At 38.7% G+C, this 22,892-nt stretch overlaps 1 protein-coding gene across 6 annotated transcripts in view; it reads right to left on the reverse strand.

Moving 5' to 3' along the window:
- The window catches only part of LOC111570825 (microtubule cross-linking factor 1), a 90,916-nt gene that overhangs the window by 64,871 nt on the left and 3,153 nt on the right, over positions 1-22,892 (reverse strand). For all 6 annotated transcript variants that reach the window (XM_055014020.1, XM_055014018.1, XM_055014019.1 and 3 more), the window contains exons 2-3: positions 18,671-18,895; positions 17,172-17,330 (exon numbers count right to left, since the gene is read on the reverse strand). In XM_055014020.1, coding sequence (XP_054869995.1) covers positions 17,172-17,330; positions 18,671-18,895 — 384 coding nt within the window. The remainder of the gene's footprint in view (positions 1-17,171; positions 17,331-18,670; positions 18,896-22,892) is intronic.

The raw sequence follows: 22,892 nt of genomic DNA on the forward strand, positions 1-22,892 counted from the left end.
TTAATGCACCTTGGAAAAGCCCTAAACTCTTAATTTATGCATCATTTTCTCATCTACTAACTCTCTGGATGACGTATTTAGTGTAAAATTAGACATTAAAAGAAATGCTTTTGAACCTGTAGTAATTAACGGCTCTCTGCTCCGTTACCCTGTGAACGGCAGTAAAACCTGCACATCTCCTCTCTAATTAATGACCCGTCACCCAGCTGGGCTGTCCATCACCGGTTCCCACGGTAACGGGAGGTTTCAAATGGACAAATCCACAAATCTGACCTGGAGACAGAAGAACTGAGGGGCATCTCTGCACGGATACTTGTAATAATTAGGTTTACAGCTGCTTCTCTGGATGCTCTGAACATCCAGGTGAACTTCAGGGAGGAGAATTTGCTTTTGTGTCGTTTTGTTTCCTTCTGTCTGAGAATTTCCATAAACCTGTTATCGTGAGCATCTTCACTTCAATACCAAAAAACATTACCTGAGTTGAAATGCAGGATATTAAAAACACAATAACATTAATAAAAATGGACCAAAAAGGTTGGTGAAATGCAAAACAGTGCAACGGAAAGAGACTATGCAGTTCCATGTACACATAAAAATACAATTTATCCCAAACTTTATCACTGACTAGGCAGAAAGGTCTGATCTGCGTGCAGCAACGAGGAGAGTTTTCAGTTTTAACTCTTAATTAGGTCAAACTGAGCAGTGCTTTAATGCCTCCTGACTGTAAATGGTGAAAATGAGCATTAATTTGCATTTAGTTTGACTGATTTTTCTCCTTTCTCTCTCGTTGCAGCACCTGAGTGAAAGACTTTGGATCAGAAGAATCCGAGGAGCCCAAAGACAAACAGGGAATTTCTATGCCGGAGGAAACTTCAAACAGGACGCTCTCATTCTGTCACTCTGAGATAAAAACTTAGAGATCCGAGGTGAGGTGAGGACAAACCTTCGTAGAGCCGCCCTGGACATTTACACACAGACACGATTTAGCGGCGCTGCCAACTGGAGTTTCATAAAATTTCATTGTATTATATATATTCTTGCTATATTTTTACTGAATTTTTACTATATTTTTATTGTAATTTTACTATATTTTTACTGAATTTTTACTATATTTTTATTGTAATTTTACTATATTTTCACTGCATTTTTGCTATATTTTACTGGATTTTTCTATATTTTTACTGTAGTTTCATTGTATTTTCACTATATATATTCTACATTTTGACTGTAGTTGGCAGTATTTTTTTCTATATTTTCACTGCATTTTAACTGTATATTTACGATATTTTACTGTATTTTTATTGTATTTTTGCTATATTTTAAATGTATTTTTACTGTTTTTTTACTGTAATTTTACTGTATTTTAGTATATTTTTTCTATATTTTTACCGTAGTTTTTCTATATTTTTATTGCCTTTTAACTGTATATTTACTATATTTTTTACTGTATTTTTGCTATATTTTTCCTATATTTTTTCTATATTCTTACTGTAGTTTTTCTGTATTTTTACTATAATTTTACCATATTTTTACTGCATTTTTACTATGTTTTTCTCATATTTTTTCTATATTTTTACTTTCATTTTACTATACTTTTTTTCTATATTTTTAGTGTACTTCAAAAGTTCAGGGTCACTTACAAATGTCCTTATTATTGAAAGAAAAGCAGTTTTATCCAATGAAGACAGCATTAAATGAATGATAAATCCATGTAGACATTGTTAATGTGGTAAATGACTACTGTAGCTGGAAACAGCTGATTTTTAATGGAATATCTCCATAGAGGTACAGAGGAACATTTCCAGCAACCATCACTCCTGTGTTCTAATGCTACATTGTGTTAGCTGATGGTGTTGAAAGGCTAATTGATGATTAGAAAACCCTTGTGCAGTTATGTTAGCACATGAATTAAAGTGGGAGTTTAATGGAAAACATGAAATTGTTTGGGTGACCCCAAACTGCTGAACAGTTGTGTCAGTAATCAGTTAGGTTGACTTGGCTGACTGAAATGGCACCATTCAGGTCATTTAACTACAATCCAGCTGAAAGAATCCCAACATCTGTAGATTATTTTAACATGCTGCTGCATAAAATGTGCTGTTTCTGCTGCTGGATGCCCTGTGGCTTCCAAGGAGGAGCTGACAGACTGGATACAGCCCTGATAAACACTGAGCTGCTGTGGGCCAGATTTAGCCCTGCCGCTGATATGGAGGGTTGACAAGTGCAGAACTGGCAACCTTTCCCCCGTGGCTGTGAGAGGGCTGCTGGTGGCGGCGACTGGAGGCCAGGAGAGGGAGGTGGTGACTGATATTTCTGCCACAAAAGGGACACACAGACACAGTCGGGCAGAATTAACCGGCATCAGGGAACAAGTGCATTCTGTTCTGAGCATATTTCAGCCCTGAGACTGGAGTCTCAACAACAGCAGAAATCCTAGAGAAGTGAGAAACCAGAATGAGCAGGCCGGTTCCCTCCACAGCGATCAGATGGCTGTCGGTGAAGCCCTGAGTCTGAGCTGAGCTGCTCCCAGGTGGGATTGTGAGTAGCTGTTGAAAGAGGCTGCAGGACGGGGCTTTAAAAGAGCATGCACACTCAGCAAAACCCTCCCAGGAGAGTCGCAGGTGACAAAAAGAGGCCGATATATCTGAAAGGCATCCAGCGTGCCGCTCTGTCTGGAAGACATCCATCCTGCCTCAAAAGCCTCTCAGAGACCGTTCACAGCCCGAGACTTTCAGCGAAGCTAGAAAAAAAAATCCAATGTGTCACAGGGCGGTTTGTGAGGCAACACTAACAGCTCTAAACGACACTGAGGCTCAGGCAGGCAGGACGAGGGAGGAGTCGCCGTGTCATCTGCCTGCTAACTCCCCGGCCGAGTATTCTGGGATGGCAGGCTGGCAGCAAGCCACGGCTGTGTGGAGTGAGCCTTGTACTACATCTGGGGCTGTTTATAATGGCCAATCAGTAAACTAGGTTGTTGTTCTCTTCCTTGGAGGAAACAAGCAGAAAACTAATCACATCAAACCTGAAAAGCAACATGACAATGCATCCTGGATTTGCATCATAGAAGGCTGAATGAAGGAGTAAAGCAGGACTGATTACTGGTTTAGTAAGATGCAGCTGCGTTGGAGCAACTTTCCCATAAATGTGAGGGTATCTGTTACCTGATCTATTCAAGTATAACAGCGATTCTTTAATGAGATTTAGTGAAATTAACTAGACATTAACCCGTGTGTCATCCTGTGGGTCAAAATTGACCCGTTTTAAAGTTTGAAAATGTGGGAAAAAAATATATTTTCAGAGTGAAACATTTTCAACATTTTTGGGAAATCTTTGAACATTTTTTGGTAGAAAAAAAGAAATGATAAAAATGTTTGTTAAGAACATTCACATAAAAATGAACCAAAATCCAGCAAATTTCACTGGATTTTGGTTGATTTTTTTGTGAATGTTCTTAAAGAAAATATTGAAAGTTTTACTGATATATATGGAATCACTTTAGATATTCTTAGGATTTTTTGGAAGCTTTTTACTCATTTTTTGAAAACATTTACAAGAATTTTCTTACCAAATTTGGGGGATTTTTTAAAATAAAACTTTTAAGGGAAATCTTTAAGGAATTATTGGAATTTTCTTCCTGAAAGTTTTGCAAATTTTCAGATATTTGGGGATTTTTTTTGCAGAATTTTTAGATTTTTTTCCAGACACGGAAACAATATTTTTTGGTGTTTGTGAATGAAGACAACAGGAGGGTTAATGGTGTGCTGAAGTATGTGAGGATCTTCCTCAAATTTTCTGACTTTGACAGAGGACACTGCAGAGGGGAGATAAGAGGGAATGAATAGAGAAAAGGGAAAGATGAAGATGATGATGATGATGATGATGATGATGATGATGATGATGATGGGATGTCACAGAGGTTACTGCAGTGACTTTATCTATCAGGATGCAGCAAACTGGGCTTTTTGAAACAGTAACTGCCTCCGACTGACTCCAACTCAACTGCTGTCTGATTAAAAACAATAAAAAAAGAGCTAAACTGTTGTTGTGGGTGACATATTCTTTGTTTCAGTGTTGCTGATTCCTCTCAGCTCATTAAATATGCATAAAGTGGGAACCAAGTCACTGGGTCTAATGTTCACATGCTGTGGGTTCAGTAATAAACAGAGTGAGTTATGTCATAAAATGAGGCTGTCTACTTTGTGTAAAGGGGCAATTATTACTCTGTGTTCGTCCCTATCGCTGGTCAGGGGGAAAATCTATATCAGTCATAAGGGTTCGTGGTTTGTTCCCTTTTAGCCGGTTCCCCAGGCAGCTGCTAATGGACAGGACTGGAGGCAGCCGTACAAAAAACAAGGAAGTACAGGGTTTAGTTTCAAGCAGAGACTTGGATCTCAGTTCAGCAAACAATGAAGGAAGTAAGTGGGAATATTCTTCATAAAGACGAACGTCCTGGTTTATTTCCTGGAACTCAGGGCAGGTAGGAGGTGGCGTGAACTTGTATAGGAATTGCCATGTTAATCCATTAAAGGGCATTCATTGAAATACAGGAAGTCCTCGACTTAGGTCAGAGTTTCGTTCCTACTGATCTACCTAAGTGGATTCTCGCCGTTAAGTCGGAACTCCGGTGAAAATGTAAACAAAGCCGTTACGTGCATCATTATATCAATCAGTTTACATATTTGTACAACTACAGTAACAAAAACAGTCAATAGCTCACACTGAAACACAACTGGCTAGGAAAATACCAGCGTGAACTGTAAGTCTGATTTACGCTTGGAAGCCATAATGAAGTTCGCGAATGTAGCATAATACAATGTAAACAAAGCCGTCTTATAGCACCGGAGGACGACTGTATGTACAGTATTCATCCGCTCCACTCGCCAACTAGTTCCATTGAACCAGTTCCGACGTAACACTGTACGTTAAATCGAGGACCGACCCATAATCAGTTCCGATGTAACAGTGAAACGTCATAAGTCGAGGACGTCGTAAACCGAGGACCTCCTGTACTTTGAAATTCAAAATCTCAACCCAAGAGTGTTATTGGAGAACATAAGACTTCTTTTTATTTTTGTGACATTTTTCAACATTATTAATTTCCATGTTGAAATTTAAGGTCCATGAAGTTACCATCTATGGTTTCTCCAGAGAGGAAACATGGAGATATTCTGATTGAAAATGACCTCACATCTGTCCAAAATGACTCAAACTATCTAAAATGATAGAAAATATTGTCAAAATGAAGAAGTGTTTAAAATTTGTCTTACACGACTTAAATTTGTCAAAAAATATTTTAAAAAATTGCCAAAAACACTCACAATTAGTCTTGAAAAAAAAGTGCCTAGCCACAGTTAGTTTGGACGTTTCGACTGCAAATATGAAAGAGAACCGGACTACAAATCTGTATTTTTACAACTTCGGAGAAAAAGGAAAGTTTGATCCGTTCCAGGCCTCTGATGATTGGTCAAATGCCACGATGTAGTGTGATGTAACATATAGTGATCGTCGCTGATTGGCTGGGTGGAAACCACATTTCTCCACCTTACTGATGCCATATTTAATGTGTAAAGTTACCAAATATGATCTCTTGCCCTCTGACTGTGCTCAAACAACAACAAATAGTAGCTAAGGGTAGCAAAGTCCCAAGCCTGATCATATGATAGGGACCGGGTAAGGAATTTTTAACTGATAGGTATCGGCATAAACTTAAATCCTATTCTTTGGTTGCATCTGTTGCTGCCTGAAAAACTTGACAAAACCCGTAAAAATCCATTGGCAGATATTTCACCTGGACTTAGGAACCATGTCTTCATTTATCTCAGCTTAACTTTACCGTTGTGCATTGGCTTGAGGTCATTAAGCCTCATTAAAGTCTTTGTCATGGTGCTCCTTTTCTAGCTAAACTACCAAAAAGCTATTTGCCTGCTAACATCGAAGTTTCTGCCTAAATAGCAAGCGGTGTCCAGGTACTACAGCTCATCTACGATACTTGAAGGTGCATTAATTGTAGTTTATACTGGATGAGGAAGTAAAACTTGATCAGATGATCCTTGCTGAACATAAATCTAGTTCTATGAGGGACTAGACAGACAGACGAAAATTTCTACTCAACAAGGATAACAAGCGGGCAGAAGTACCAACCCTAGAGGTACCTTTATCAGAAAAAAAAGTCTTTGAAAGAGGTTCCCGCAGCCTACAAGTTGCTGCAGTGGAAAACAGTCAAAAAGCATCACATTAGAACATCAAAGCTCTCCAAAGGAACAAGTCTGTCAGTGCTTGCTGTAAGCTGATAATGTTGACACAGAAAAGGCCGATTGAAAATGCTGAGACAATGCAGTGGATCAAATCTTATTCTAGTGGAACAGCAGGAAACACAGTAAGCCTATTTAGTCCGTGCTGCATCTCACTGTTTCTGTAAACAGCCTTCTCAAAATGGCTGCCGGGCTTTAATTAAGCATTTATCAGCAGCTTATTATCCTTCAGCCCGGGATTACCATGTAGCTGGGGACCGCAGCCACTTCTAAGATCATCTGCTGCTCATAATTAGCGAGTTGTTCGTCAAGAGTGTGAGTCTCCCTACTGTGACCACGAAGCATGTGTCTGGGGGTAATAAGTTACAGATAAATAAAACCCTACAACCCTGTGCACTGGAAAAATGCTCCTCTCAAAACAAGAAAAAAGCTTATTTCAAACAACTTTTACCTTGAAATAAGTGGAAAAAATCTGCCAATAGAACAAGTGAAAAACGGCTTGGTCAGATTTCTTGACATATGATATTTAAAATATTGAGATCTCAAAGCTGGGAAAACTTCATTTACAGGCACCAAAAAATATTGTTTCTTTGTATGACAAAAAATCCAAAAAAATCAGCAAAAAAAATTCCCCAAATTTCTGAAAATTTGCAAAACCTTCAGGAAGAAAATTCCAATAATTCTTTAAAAGTTTCCCTTAAAAGTTTTATTTGAAAAAAATCCCTCAAATTTGGCAAGAAAATTCTTGTAAATATTTTCAAAAAATTAGTAAAAATCTTTCAAAAAAATCCTAAAAACATCTAAAGTGATTCCATATATATCAGTAAAACTAATATTTTCTTAAGAACATTCAGAAAAAAATCGATTTTTTGTGAATGTTCTTAAGAAACATTTTTAACATTTCTTTTTTTCCACCAAAAAATGTTCAAAAACTTCTCAAAAATGTTGAAAATATGGACATCAGAAGTTTCACTGTGAAAATATTTTTTTTCCCCCACATTTTCAAACTTTAAAAAGTTAATTTTGACCTGCAGGACGACACGAGGGTTAAGCTTATTTTGAATTTTCTTGTAAAATTCAAGTCAAACAAGATAATTTCAAGATTGTTTGACTTAACAACATATTTAAGATGCATTGTCTTAAAACAAGTCCCTCCATCTGCTGAAATGTCTCTTGTTAAGTGATTTTATCTTAAATCAAGTGGGATGAGACATTTTGACTAAGGAGACAAACAGACTTGGTAAGATTTGGAGTTTTTGCAGTGAGATCACAGACTGGTATCGGCTTATCTGGAGCTCTGCCTCTGGGCTCCAACCACGTTCTTTCTGCTCGCTAATAAGAACCAGACAACAGAGCACTATTCTGATCTATGACAGGAGGATGGGGGACGAGGGGTATAATGGGGGGGTATGAGTGTCCAGCTGGACCATAATGAGGTCGGCCTCACCCCCACACCACTTTCCTCCACTCACTAACTCACTGAGCCCCTGTGTCTATCAAATGCCTCACAATGGGCCGCTAATAAGAGGGAGGTTCCTTCGCCTTGGCACACATGTCGCCTTTGTGGAGGGAGGGGAACCAATAAAGGAGGAAAGTGAGATGTGAAATACCGAGCCGTTATCGAGTCCCAACAGATCGCATCGCTGTCACAGAACGTTGTAAAAGATAACGAACTCTGAGCTCAGGTGGCAGCAGAGGCCCACAGTAATCTACAGACTCGTCACCTGGACGAGCCGTTGGACCGAGGCTGGTTTACATCGGAGGGTTCAGCTACCAGCTAAAGAGGAGCTTTAAAGAGTTTCTGGAGCTGTGAAGGTTTTCCTTCGGTCGAACACGGCTTAAAAACTTGTCTAGGATAACTTCTACAAAATTACTCAAAAATTGTCCAAAGTGACTCAGAAAGTGTTCCAAATGGCTGAAAACGTGTTTGAAATGACAAAAACTTTTACAAAATGACTCAGATTATCCAAAATGACAAAAAAAAAATCTAAAAGGGTTTTAAAATGTGCTCTAAATAACTTCTTGTTTTGTTTCGTGTTGTTTGGTCATGTCCCTAAAATGAACCATCATCAAACCAAACTCCATTTGAAAAAGCTCAGATTTAAATCCAGAGAGAATGAATCCAGAGTTTTATCTCCGATTTGGTCGCCTCGTTTTAAAGTTTTGAAAATGTGGAAAAAATATTTATTTTCACAGTGAAACTTCTGATGTCCACATTTTCAACATTTTTGGGAAATCTTTGAACACTTTTTTGGTGGAAAAAAGAAATAATAAAGATGTTTCTGAAGAACATTCACATAAAAATCAACCAAAATCCAGTGAAATTCACTGGATTTTGGTTGATTTTTATGTCAATGTTCTTAAGAAACATTTTTAACATTTCCTTTTTTCCACCAAAAAATGTGGACATCAGAACGTTTCACTGTGAAATTTTTATTTTTTTCCCCACATTTTCAAACTTTAAAACGGGTCAGTTTTGACCCGCAGGACGACACGAGAGTTAAAGCTGAAGTCATGATTTAATCATAACCGCTTGCGTGTGACATACAACCTCCAGAGCTGGGAGTGCTTCTTCTATAACAAGCTCACTCCACTTCAAACGGATCACCAACTGGTCTATAGGCCTCCTCATCCTCAGATCCACGCTGCAGCTTCTACTTCTACACACTCAGGGGATTTTCCTCAGACCAGTATAGCCTGAAATAGAGCACTGTGAATATGATGGAGGACTCGCTGTGATCCTGCAGCTCTGGGACTTTCAGGGAGTTTATGTGCTCCTGAATCACAACTAAGTTAAAAGCATGGACAGTTTTGGAAAGTGACTCTTCTGCTTAATCTACTCGACTCTGATGGGAAAAAATGTTGTTACTGCATGTAGTTTTTTTTCAATAAGTCACTTTAGCTAAAACCTAATCATTATTTTTATACTAACAGTGGAAAAAAAGGACTACATGTTGATGGGAGTGATGAGTGAACTGAAACACATACTGTAAAAACTGAACACTTTTCAACAGTTTTTAACTTTAAATGGAACAATTTACTGCTATAATACAGAACTTTCCTGTTTTCATGTCATTCTGGACTGATTTTCTGTAATTATGGATCATTTTCAAGTCATTTTGGACAATTTTCTTGTCAGTTTCAACAAGTATTATGTCAGCTTGTACCTTTTCTTGTCATTTTGGATTATTTTTGTGTCTTTGGACAAATTTAGGACAAATTTTATGTCATTCTGGAATCATTTTCTGTAACTATGGATCATTTTCAAGTCATTTTGGACCATTTTCGAGTCCCATGGACTTCAAAAGCCCCTCATTTATATATTAACTCAGATGTTTTTCAGCACTTTTCAAATATAGAAATGTATTTTTTTACCATTGTAATGAGTGCAGGTGATGCTTTTTAAATGCTAGAAGACAGATCATGGGTGAAATAAGTAGTCGAGGCCATTTTAAAGTCTGGGTCTTACACACTGCGTAGTATAGAAATATAGGAATAAATTACACCCTTTGCGAGTTGCAAACTGTATTGTTTGAAATTGTAATTTCACTTGGAAATCGATTAATTTCTCAGCCTTAGTTGTTGGTGTAAATACTAATTAGTGCAGCTTTAATTTCCTCCTCCTGTTCTTCAGCAAAAATCTTCATTGTCTGCAAATGAGACAAACATTTTCCTTCCCTGTAACTCAGCTGCATAAACCAGATCAGAACCGACACCTTCTCTCGCTGCAGACCTTCAGAAAGGCCACAAACCCTTTTTGGGAGCATATTTCAGGTGATGAAGCCCTACACGCTACTGGGAGCTGTTCTCCTGTCAGCTCCTGGTGATTGGAGGAGAGGTGAGGAACACGATGAATCAGTCGACTTCCAGCCTGCCGAGCTGCCGTCAGCCTCCCTAAATAGAACCGCTAACTCCATTGGTTCCGGTGCAGCAGAGAAGCACCGACATCGGACGGCTTTGTGCGGCTCTGAGCGTTCTGCTGCTCTCAGATCTGGGTTAAGCTCAGCGGCGCATTGTGAGACCATGAGATTATGTTCTTCTTGACACAGATTTAAACCTCCTTTTAGCTGTTTTCTCTTATTGAAACTGTATTGAACAGCTGCACCTTTATCTCCACCGTGTGTTTCAGACGGGTTTCCACGATTTTATTTTCATTTCATGTTTGATCATCTGCAGCATATTAACCCTGTAAGACCCACATATAGAGAAAATGACCAAAATCAATCAATAAATAAATTTAAAAAAAAAAAAAATATATATATATATATATATATATATATATATATATATATATATATATATATATTACATGAAAAATCAGATATAGAAAAAAATGTAAAAAAAATAAATATAAATAAATATAAAAATAAAATAACATTTTTTAAAAACTGTCACTTTGGACAATTTTCTTGTCAATTTCAACAAGTTTTATGTCAGCTAGCTTGGATTGTTTATTATCATTTTGGATAATTTTGTGTCTTTGAGATAATTTCCGAGTCATTTCGGACAATTTTCACGTCATTCTGGACTAATTTTCTGAAATTATGGATCATTTTCAAGTCATTTTGGACAATTTTCGAGGTATTTTGAACAATTTTATGATCAGGAAGGACCGACTTTGATGGTTACAGCACGTCCTTATGGATAAAAAATAAATAAATAAAAGCCTGTTCGCATGTTGGAGGAATTCCATTTTCCAGGGTTTTAAACTTCAAAGGATGGCACTGCAGGATTCTAACCCTCGACTGCAGGGCTTCATGCAGGATTGATGATTTCCTCTGTTTCGCTTTGTGTCGCTGATGGGTTTTTTTGCCTATTGGGAAACATCACGGCCTCAAAAATGCTTCATGACGACACTTTACACATAATCATGTTGGAAGCTCATCGCTAGGTCAGAAATGAGTCAAGAATGAACCACATTTTTAGCCAGACTTCCCTGCTCTTACAGTCCAAATATTTCCATCATTTTTTCAAATCTGTTTCGTAAACTCGATGTTTGAAGCCTTACCTGAACATCAGACTTCTCCTTCGTTATGTAGAGGTCGACTTTTCTGCACGACACCAAACTCCATCTCTGATTTTTGGTCTGATGTTCAGCTAAAAGATGCCAGTTTGGGCTTTAGAGGGAATCAACTTCTTGGAGAGGTGTTTTTGTAATGGGGAACTTAGTGGAAAGTGATTTAATTTGTTATTTTCCATATGAAATGTGATATATTGCCAACAAAGAAACATCTGTCATGATTATCTCAACTTAATAAAAGAACACAATCCAAACTATTTCTGAATCAGCTCATTTTATTATTGTTTAGCTCATTAGAAGGTGGTTGGTATTAAATTCAGACGTTATTTAGTTGATATTTTAGTAATATCCAGTCATTTTTTATTAATAAGTGATTGTTTCCATAAGTATTCTCCTTCGTTCTGTAAATGTGGACATTTCTGCACGGCCGTGATGGAAGCCTTGGTCTGGATGTGTCACTGCAGCAGATTTTTGACTCCCTGCTCTACTCCTCTACTCTGCTCTCCTCCTATTGGTGGAGTCAGACACCAGATATTAAGTAGGTCAATGAGATTCCTTGATGCTCCTCCAGCGGGGAACCACGGCGAGAAAAGAGGACCGGGGGAGGATACGAAGGAGAGGTGAGAACGGGAGGATCAGGAGATGCTTTCTTCAGAGCCGAAGCTGAATTCTGCTGCTGCTGTGAGATGAAACTAAACGACGTCTGCAGCGAGTCTCGCTCAGGCAGTGTTGATGCGACACATTAGGGATGCAGGTATTTCCCTCTCAGAGCTTTGTAGTAGAGGAACGCAGCAGCAAATCTCAGGGAGGTTGGAGCTTTTTTAAATGTCTGTAAAAATGTGCCACTGCGACTATTCGCTTCACATAAAATCCCACTAAGATGCTGCTCTATTCTGTCCAAATTCTGATTTCTTCTGCACATTCCTCCGGCTCTCCATTTGCTGGTTATTGATCTGTGTCTGCACATTCATAGCACAAACAGCAAAAAACAAAACAGTCACATAAAAAAATGTGTTTATGGTGGGGAGGACCAGCAAACTACCACAGATCAGCAACACCTGAAGCTAAATCTGCCTTTAACTGTCTAAACGAAGCAGCACTGCATTGAGGAGGAAGCAAAAAAATGACCAAAAATACGTACATTTTTACTGGAATGATTAATCAAATATCAAAATAATTGTCATTTAGAGTTCTACCAAAGCTGAGGGACCTTGAATTCCTTTAAAATAAAACTTTTAAGGGAAATTTTGAAGGAATTATTGGAATTTTCTTCCTGAATGTTTTTTTCTTGTAAATATTTTCAAAAAAATGAGTAAAACTCTTCCAAAAAAATCCTAAAAATATCTGAAGTGATTCCATATATATCAGTAAAACTTCTAATATTTTCTTTAAGAACATTCACAAAAAAATGTGTGATTTTTAAGAAACATTTTTTTTGTATATTTCTTTTTTTCCACCAAAATGTGACAAAATGTTGAAAATGTGGACATCAGAAATTTCACGGTGAAAATATTTTTTTTCCCCACATTTTCAAACTTTAAATTTGCAAAAGCTTAAGAAAAATTCCTTGAAAAGTGTGCAAAAATCTTCCAAAAAAATCCTAAAAATATCTAAAGTGATTCCATATATATCAGTAAAACTTCTAATATTTTCTTTAAGAACATTCACATAAAAATCAACCAAAATCCAGCGAATTTTAACATTTCTTTTTTCCACCAAAAAATGTTCATAAATTTCCCAAAAATGTTGAAAATGTGGACATCAGAAATTTCAGTGTGAAAACATTTATTTTTTTCCACATTTTCAAACTTTAAAACGGGTCAATTTTGACCCACAGGACGACACGAGGGTTTAGCAGTTTTTTTTGCACCAACCAACCTTTTCAACCAGGTCTTTGTTTGCGGCGTAACATGACAAGTGATGTTCACATCTGTCTAAACTTTCACTACAACAGACGCTTCTTTGTTTCCTATGTTTGCGCTAAAAGTGATCGGGAGCTGCTAAAGATCATTTACAGACTACAGGAGCGTCCGTGGCTGGATTCTAAACATCCACAGCAGTGACTGAAGCAGTGAGGAAGATTTTCTCTGCATCCCATTCTGCCTGGGTCAGGATTTACAAGGTGAAATTAAAACAGAAAGGAAAAGCAGCGACCTCTCCATCCAGTCGAGCTACATTCCTATCAGCAACCTGCTCCTCCTCTGTTCTGAGACTGAGAGACATTGTGAGATTCAATTATTGACATTAAACCCAGACTAGATGGTCGTAGCATGTTCCTAAACATCCCCATCATCCCTGAATTGGTTCTCCTCCGTGCATGATGGATTTAAACACTTCTGAAACTAGTGCCTGGCTGGTAAATTAGGAAAAATCGTGCACAAAGAAGTCTTTTTCTGAACATTTTGGGGGTGTGCTTTAGAGGAGATCCAGACACGAAGCTTGTGTTTTTCTGGGACAAACCTCGGGGGAATTGTTTGGAGCTGCCGCTATCCCAGCCTTCCTACGACTCCCTCCTGTTTCTCTGTGAATCTGATCCTCATGCATGTATGCATCGTTTCACACCAACAAGGACCTGAAGAGCTGAACAGAAATCAGTGGTGGAGCTCAGCGGCCTTCAAAGTCGACTCAAACAGCAGCCACAATGAGTTAGAGTGTACAGAAAATTAACCCTGGAAAACCCACTGCAGCACAAATACAACACCACTTTTAGTCTGCATGCATACACACATATAGATTTATCTGTAGATATAGATATATAGATATATATACACACATTTGTAAAATCTCTTTATTTTCACACATTTTTTTTCTATGTTTGGGTCTTACAGGGTTAAGAAAAAAAACAGCCCCACTGTTCCTCTGATCATTTCCTTTCCAAAGGTCACCAGAGTCACGACAACAAAAACTGGAGGTTCTATTTGCTGCTTTAGAGATCCAGACCAGACATGGATTTTCTGTCCTCATTGTCTCATGTAGCTCAGCCTGGTACTGATAAGTTCTCTCTGCAACCAGCTCAGAACATAGACCTGAACCCAGCAGCAGATCTTCCTCCACAGGGAATCAAACCAGCAGTGCACCTGAAGACAGCAGACAGGAAACGGTGTCATCCAGCTCCGTCTCCATGCCGACCGGTCCGGTATTAGCCTACTTTCTCTCTGCTGGCAGACGCTAAGCTACCTGCCGTGGTCAGAATCGATTAGTCTAAGCAGCTGAACATGAGCGGCCCTGAGAACAGCCTCACCTCATCTTATTACCTGGACTCCACCGTTATCAAACGCTCCCTCCACCCAGCAACACCCACAAGTTCAGACAACAGCAGCATCCTGTCCATGAAGACGGACGAGCTTTTAAAGCAAATCTGAGATATTTAAGTGTGTCTGTACATCATGGAGCCAACAATAGAACCATTAATCATCTAGTTCTGCTGGGAGCCCTTGGATTCTTGCATTTATGTGGATTTAACACTTATCACCCACATGAACGTTGCTGCAGACAAAACACACCCACTCATGACAGCAGAACTCCGGCCTCAGCAGGACAGTGTGGTCCACCACAGCTCCAGGACCACAACCAAGAGCCCAAAGTGAAGACCGAACCTTCTAACTCCCACCACAAGCTCCCATGTGGAGGCCGATGAGTCAGAGCTGTTTGTTGGCACAGGATGGATCTAAGCAGCATCAGACGGACGGTTCAAACGTTCTATCTGTACGTTAGAGTCTCGGTCCAAACAGGAGCTGCTTCTAGCTAAAGAAATTAGACTTTCTAAGGTGCTGGTTCACCACAGTGTAAACAAACACCTCTCTGTCTCCATGGCAATACTTTCTTTAACCCTCATGTCGTCCTGCAGGTCAAAATTGACCCGTTTTAAAATTTGAAAATGTGGAAAAATATATATATTTTCACAGTGAAACTTCTGATGTCCACATTTTCAACATTTTTTGGAGTTTTTGAACATTTTTTGGTGGAAAAAAAAGAAATGTTAAAAATGTTTCTTAAGAACATTCACAAAAAAATCAACCAGATAGGATTTTTTGGAAGATTTTTACTCTATTTTTGAAAATATTCACAAGAATGTTCTTGCCAAATTTGGGGGATTATTTCAAAAAAATTTTTTTTGAGGGAAACTTTTCAAGAATTATTGGAATTTTCTTCCTGAAGGTTTTGCAAATTTTCAGAAATTTGGGGAATTTTTTTGCAGAATTTTTGGATTGTTTTCAGACAAGGAAACAATATTTTTTGGTGCCTGTAAATGAGGACAACAGGAGGATGAGGAACATTGACACAAAAATGTAAAAAAGATTTTTTGTGAATGCTCTTAAGAAACATTTTTAACATTTCTTTTTTTTCCCACCAAAAAATGTTCAAAGATTTCCCAAAAATATTGAAAATGTGGACATCAGAAGTTTCACTGTGAAAATATATTTTTCTCCACATTTTCAAACTTTAAAACGGGTTAATTTGACCCGCAGGACGACACGAGGGTTAAAGGTTTACCTGATAATAGACGTCTGATAAACACACCTGAGCTGTGGAAGGTTTGAGCTTCAGGCAGGACTGAGTGGAACTGCAGATCTATCTACCGACGTTCAGACACACAAACAGACTATTTCCTCTATAAAGCTGTACAGAAACACGTCCACAGAGCCAAATGAACATCCAGAACCACATGCAGATTTCCTGTACATCGCTGCACAAAGCAATCGTTTAGAAAGGGCTGCCGGAGAGCAGTTAAGACAGAATTAATCCCCTGCAGAGGTCCTGCTGACCACCATCGATCTGAAACTGCATCACAGTAACCGAGGCTTTCCCCCGTTTACACCAGAGAATCCACATTTAGAGGCATCTGAATCCAAAACCAAGGAATTCATCAGTGAAGTCATGAAGAAAATGAAAATTATTACTGCAGTTGAAGCCGACGTTGCCGCCTTAAATCCACCAAATGGTGCTTAAAATCAGTCAAATCCCCGAGATTCTGTTCATTGTTTTGTATTTGAGATAAAAACCTTGGAAGCAAACATGCGACGGTGACCTTAAAGCAGGGGTGTCCAACAAGAGGCCCGCGGGCCAAAAGCGGTCCTCCAGAGGGTCCAATCCGGCCCTCAAAGTGTAAAAATTCCAGATTCCAGTGAAGACATTAACTGCAGATTGTAAATTAGTAAAACAATAAATTTAAAATCACTTCCAGACCAGGACAAGTTGTTTTGATCAGAAAGTAAAATACTAGATTGTTCTTTGTTCTTTTGTCATTTTGTGTCTCATTTTTGTAATATTTTGTCTTGTTTTTGTTGTTTTTGTCAGACTTTTGTCATTTGTCTCATATTGTTGTCATTTTGTGAGTAATTTTTGTTGTTTTTCTCATGTTTTTGGTGTTTCGTCTTTTTTTGGTCTTGTTTGTCTATTTTTTTGGCACTTTGTTTCTCGCTTTTGTCGTTTTTGGAACATTTTGTCTTGTTATTGCTGTTTTTTTTATCTTTTTCTGTCTGACTTGTCTTTTTCTGTTTGATTTGTTGTTTTATGTCTCATTTCTGTAATATTTTTGTCTTATTTTGTCTAACATTTGTTGCTTTGTTTCTCGCTGTTGTCGTTTTGTGTCTCATTTCTGTAATATTTTGTCATGTTTTTGTCGTTTTGTTTGTTTTTTGTCATTTTGTGTCTCGTGTTTGGAATATTTTGTCTTATTTTTGTTGCATTTTGTCTTCTTCTGTCTGACTTTTGATGTTTTGTGTCTCCTTTTTGTCATTTTGTGTCTCATTTCTGTAATATTTAGTGATGTTTTCGTCGTGTTGTGTTGTGTTTCCTCTAGGATTTTTCCTGCAGCAGCGGCAGGCCAGAATGAGTTGGACTCCCCTGATTTAAAACACCACTCTAACACCATCAGGTCGGTACCGTTGGCTCCTCACCTCTTTGGTCCTCTCCAGCTCGTTGTGCAGCGCCTGTTTGGAGATCTCCACCTCGATGATCTTCTGTCGCAGCAGCTCGTTCTCGTCCTCGGCTCGGCTGCGTTTGTCCTCCACACTCTCCAGCTCGTTGTGCAAACGAACCGACACGTCTTTGGCCACCTGAGGTCACAGAAAGGTCAGACCAAACAGAAAATACAGACAGGTCCTTTAATGTTTTATGATATCTGCCTTTAACAGAGACACACCATGCACAGTTTATGCAGATATACGTAAAGCTGCTGCACATATCAGGGCTAGAACAATAGAACAAAGCAACATCTGTTAAAAATCACTAAACTAAAAATACAAAACGCTGTCCTCCACACCTCAACGGCTACATTACATCAGTTTAAAAGTGAAATCATTAAACAACAATAAGACATTCAGTATGTCGGAGTTTTTTTCCGCTTTTTAAAACTATAAATTGTCATTAAAACTGTAAAGATTTGATATTTTGATATTAATTTGCGTCTTTGTGTTTTTGTCTTAACGAAAAAGGATGAAAAATTTTATTTAATCATTTTCTTGGGTGCTCACAGGGAAAAACATCATTCCACTTGTTTTTTGTCATTTTTTGTCTGACTTCTGTTGCTTGTCTCATGTTTTTGTCTTTTTGTTTCTCCTTTTTGTCATTTTTTGTTCCGTTTTTTGTCATTTTGTATTTCGCTTTTGTCGTTTTTTTAATCTTTTTTTGTCTTTTTTTGTCTGACTTTTGTTGCTTGTCTCATGTTTTTGTCTTTTTTGTCCCATTTTTGTGGTTTTGTCTTTTCCTTTTGTCTCGATTGTGTCGTTTGTCCATTTTTTTGTTGCTTTGTTTCTTGCTTTTGTCATTTTGTGTTTCATTTTTGTAATATTTTGTCTTGTTTTTGTTGTTTTTTGTCTTTTCTTGTCTGACGTTTGTCATTTCTCTCATGTTTTTGTCATTTTGGTTCCTGTTTCCACACATTTTACATGTCTATTTCTTCCCTACTTGTCTCCTATCTGCTCTGTCTAATACACCGCCTGCAGTGCAGCCTAATTCAGCCAAAGAGTTCCTGAACTTCAGTTAAGTGATTCTTGGTGGCAGCTGAGTCAGTAATGGCTTTCTGTTTACACAGCACAGCACAGCACTGAATTTTTAGTTGTTTTGTTTTTACATAATCTGGTGAGAGGAATTAGTTTTTAGGTGTCACACAAAGAATGAAGTGATTTTAACAAAACATCAAGATTTTAACTTCAGGTTTGGTTCAGATTTGTAACAGAATGAGGCATTTTAGATGAGCAATTCAACGACTGTCGGCAAGTGAAAAATCTGAGGATTATTTAAGTTTTTATAGTTACTGCTTTTGAGAAATTATGTAATTTTTTTTTTAACAGATGACCTCTCTTAGAGGGACTATATCATTGATACATGCAGTATTTTGGCATCAAAGAGTCTAAAATATAGTATATTAAAGCCTGATCGGGGGAATATCTCCGACCTTGAGGTCCTGCTCCAGACTCCTCAGCAGCTCTCCGTCCACGTGGCCCGTCTGAGCGACCCGCAGGCTCTTCTGCTCCGCCTTCCTCAGCCGGTACTGGAGGATGCGACAGTTCTTGTTGGAGCGGTCCAGTTCCCTGCGCAGCTCCTGGAGCTGGTAGACCTCCTCCTCCAGGTAACTGTCTCGCACCTCCTCCATCTCGGCCCGCAGCTCGTCCACTTCATCCTGACAGACAGACAGACAGACAGAAGAGAACACATCCCAGCTGTTAGTTCCACATCAGAACAGTCGATGAGGCTGATATCAGAAGCGATCGGCTGTTAGTTTAATCCTGTGCTGTAGGGCTGGGCGATATGGCCTAAAAAAAAATCTCAGATTTTTTCACAAAAAATCCCGATTCACAATTTATCCGATTTTTTTCACCCCCTACCTAATCTCCTCACGCTGGAGTCCAGTCTACTTAATGCAATTGAGCTGCAGCCCTCTCCAGGTAAACACACCGGATCACAGCTGGAAATGCGCCGCATGTGGCATGCTGGTCCGTTGCAGTGCATTTCCAGCTGCAATCCGGTGTGTTTACCTGGAGAGGGCTGCAGCTCATTTGCATAAAGTAGACTGACTTCTACTTTATGCAAATTGCATGCAGCGTGCAGAGATTCCACGCATCGTGAAACTGTCCTCAAACTTCTAAACTAGGCGTCAGTGACCTAAAACGAGGACAGATTTAGCTGCTGCAGATTATTTCTTGCTTCAAATGCTTTCAGAAATACTTTTCGCTGACGTGTTTTTTAAAATAAAAGGGAAAATTTGCGGCCGAGCTGCTGTGTTTATCCGACTTGTCTGCAGGACTGTCCAGCTGAAAGCTCGGTCATGTAACCACGTAGCGGCCTGCTGTTGCAGTCCGCTACGTGGTGGAACTTCCTGTGTCATCGTTTGTCTTCCTGAGTGGCTTGTAGTTGGAGCATGGAGTAGTTTTCTGGTGTTTGAGCAGAGCTGTGGGTGAGCTGGTGTGCTCGAGCGGAAACAGTGCAGAGTTTCATCTCTGCCAATTTCAGGCAGGAAGGGATTATTTTTAAGGGAAACAAAGTCTAAATGTAAAACTTTGACACAGAGAAATGAGTTTTGAGGGGTCAAATCAAAGGTGGAAGCAGGACTTTAATGATAAAAAGATACAGTTTAGCTTGAGATAGCAGATTAGGACATGAGAATTATCATCTAAACATCAGATATTACATCAAGACTGTAGATTTCAGATGTTCAGATTTCACCCGTTCAGGGTAAAGATACGGGTGCAAAGTTTCTTAGAACAGACTCTGAAGCTCTTTCAGTCCAGATCAGTGATTTGTAAGTCTGGACTGCATCAATAAATCTTGACTCAGTGGAGCCTCTTTATGGACAAAAGTCAGATAATAAGATTAGAGGATGGCCACCAAAGGTAATTTTGTTGATCGAAGTCTCAGTTTAACTAACAACCTGAACAGTTGCTGATTATTCTCTATAAAAGTACAATTCTAGACATCCATACTCCATCCATCACACTATACCAGTCCATAACAGTGTCTTTATGACATCTTTATTGTAAGTCTTATTGGACTTGTGTTATCTCGTCCTGCTTCTTCCACATCTAGCTGCTCTAACATGTAAACGTCCCCAGTGAGGGATCAATAAAGTTCATTTTCTGCTCATCTTTGTTGACTATTTGACCATTTGTTGCAGCTTTAAAAATCTGTCTGTTGGTGTAAACTTGTTCACTCATTCTCATCCCTCTTCATGCAAAAGAAGCAACGCAGACAGTGGAAACCAAAGGTCATTTTGTTGATCTTTATGTTGATGTAACATTTGGAGTAAAAAATAGACAAATAAACCATGAATGGATGGATGGATGGATGGATGGATGGATGGATGGATGGATGGATGGATGGATGGATGGATGGATGGATGGATGGACAATCATTTTGTTGATCAAAGTCCTGCAGTAAAAAATAGACAGACCTTTGATAAAACTATTAATGGGAACTACAGTTTTCAGAAAACGTGTCAAAAAGACGCCTACATTTCAGAAGAAAGCATTACAGTTTTCCCAGAAACTCATTCTAGTGCTGAATCTTCATAGTTCAATCAACTTTAAAGCAAGTTTTAAAGGTTTGGGCAGTTAATAAAAAGAGATCCATTCCGATATACCTTTGTAGATGATGCTAATTCTTTCCTATGATTACAGAGGAATTCCACTAATGCAGGTTCTCTTAATGCTGGTGATGTAACGTCGCTAGTTGGCTCTAAGCATCTTATCTCTCGTTCATATTCCCCATCTCCTATCAGCATGTAGCATCCCAGTCTGGACAGAGGAGACGGATTTATCTGCAGGACTGAGGTTTGTTTAGAAACCGTGGGGTTATCTGTCCGTCTTCCATCCCGAGGAGTCGGTTTGCTCTACAGATTTCCCCCGGGACGATATTCCAAAGGCTCCTGATGAAAAGACGATCGGACGAAGGGGTGTGGAGGCGGTGGGAGGGAGGGAGGGAGGAGCGGCTCCAATTATTGAAAACTAAATTATCCTTGTTTGGAAAAGCACAGAGCCCACTGTTATTGGAGGAAGGCAATAATGACCTCGCTCAGGGTCGAGATGATCAATGGGAAGGCTAACGGGGGAGTCAGAGGAAGAACGGCATCCTGGGAGCTGGGATATGTAGATGAAGGTCGCTAACACTCAGTTATCTCTTTAAAGAGGGATAATGTTCACTTAGCAGCTTTACTCCAACAATTAACTATTTATCTTTCTTAATTTCTCAGTTGAGTCTAGGAAACAGTGGTTTTTAACCCTCCTGTTGTCCTCATTTACAGGCACCAAAAAATATTGTTTCCTTGTCTGAAAAAAATCCAAAAATTCAGCAAAAAAAATCCCCAAATTTATGAAAATTTGTAAAACCTTCAGGAAGAAAATTCCAACAATTCCTTAAAAGTTTCCCTTAAAAGTTTGATTTAAAAAAAAAAAAATCCCCCAAATTTGGCAAGAAAATTCTTGTAAATATTTTCAAAAAATTGGTAAAAATCTTCCAAAACAATCCTAAAATTATATAAAATGATTCCAGATACATCAGTAAAACTTCTGGAATTTTCTTCCTGAAGGTTTTGCAAATTTTCTGAAATTTGGGGAATTTTTTTGCAGAATTTTTGGATTTTTTTCACACAAGGAAACAATATTTTCACAGTGAAACTTCTGATGTACACATTTTCAACAGTTTTGAGAAATTTTTTTAACATTTTTGGGTGGAAAAAAAGAAATGGTAAAAAAAATGCTTGTTAAGAACATTCACATAGAAATTAACCAAAATCCAGTGAATTTCGTTTTTTTATGAATGTTCTTTAAAAAATATCACAAGTTTCACTGATATATATGTAATCACTTTAGATATTTTTAGGATTTTTAGGAAGATTTTTACTCATTTTTAAAAAAATATTTACAAGAATTTTCTTGCCAAATTTGGGGTATTTTTTAAAAATAAAACTTTTTAGGGAAACTTTTAAGGAATTATTGGAATTTTCTTACTGAAGGTTTTGCAAATTTTCAGAAATTTGGGGGATTTTTTTGCTGAATGTTTGGATTTTTTTCAGAGAAGGAAACAATATTTTTGGTGCCCTTAAATGAAGACAACAGGAGGGTAAAAATCTATTTGTTGGTGCAAACTCATTCTTGTCCCTCTTCATGTAAAAGCAGCAAATCTCCACTATAATAAACATGTTTTTCCCTGAGCCTAAGCGGCAGCGTTGGGGGACTCCCAGAGTTTGTGGGACCCTGGAGGGGGGAGGCAGGGGTGGCAAAGGGCCTCAGAGACCCAGCTGGCAGCCTGACAGCCAGGCAGGAGGGCGTCTGAACCCGGCACACATGGGACATCTGACTGTTATCAACTCCTGCGGGATAAAGCCATTACAGCCGGAGCCGCTAAAGCTGATTAATTCTCTTGTGTTTGCAGTGAGCTGCAGAGAGACGCAGACATGCGTGATCAAGTTTGAAATAATACTCTCATCAGTAACATGCAAATAAACCCGTCTGAGGAGAGGGGGAGAAAAAACACACAAAAAAACCTGCAAGATTGTTTGCCGCATTATCTATTCGCCTCCCCCCTCCCCAACTTATGAGGATAGCTTAGTTAGAGCAGGGGGAGGGGGATCCTGCATGAAGCCTGAACACTGGAGCTCATTTCAACCCTCCTGTTGTCCTCAT

Source organism: Amphiprion ocellaris, chromosome 10 (genome assembly GCF_022539595.1).
Source record: "Amphiprion ocellaris isolate individual 3 ecotype Okinawa chromosome 10, ASM2253959v1, whole genome shotgun sequence".
Classification (NCBI taxonomy): Eukaryota; Metazoa; Chordata; class Actinopteri; family Pomacentridae; genus Amphiprion; species Amphiprion ocellaris.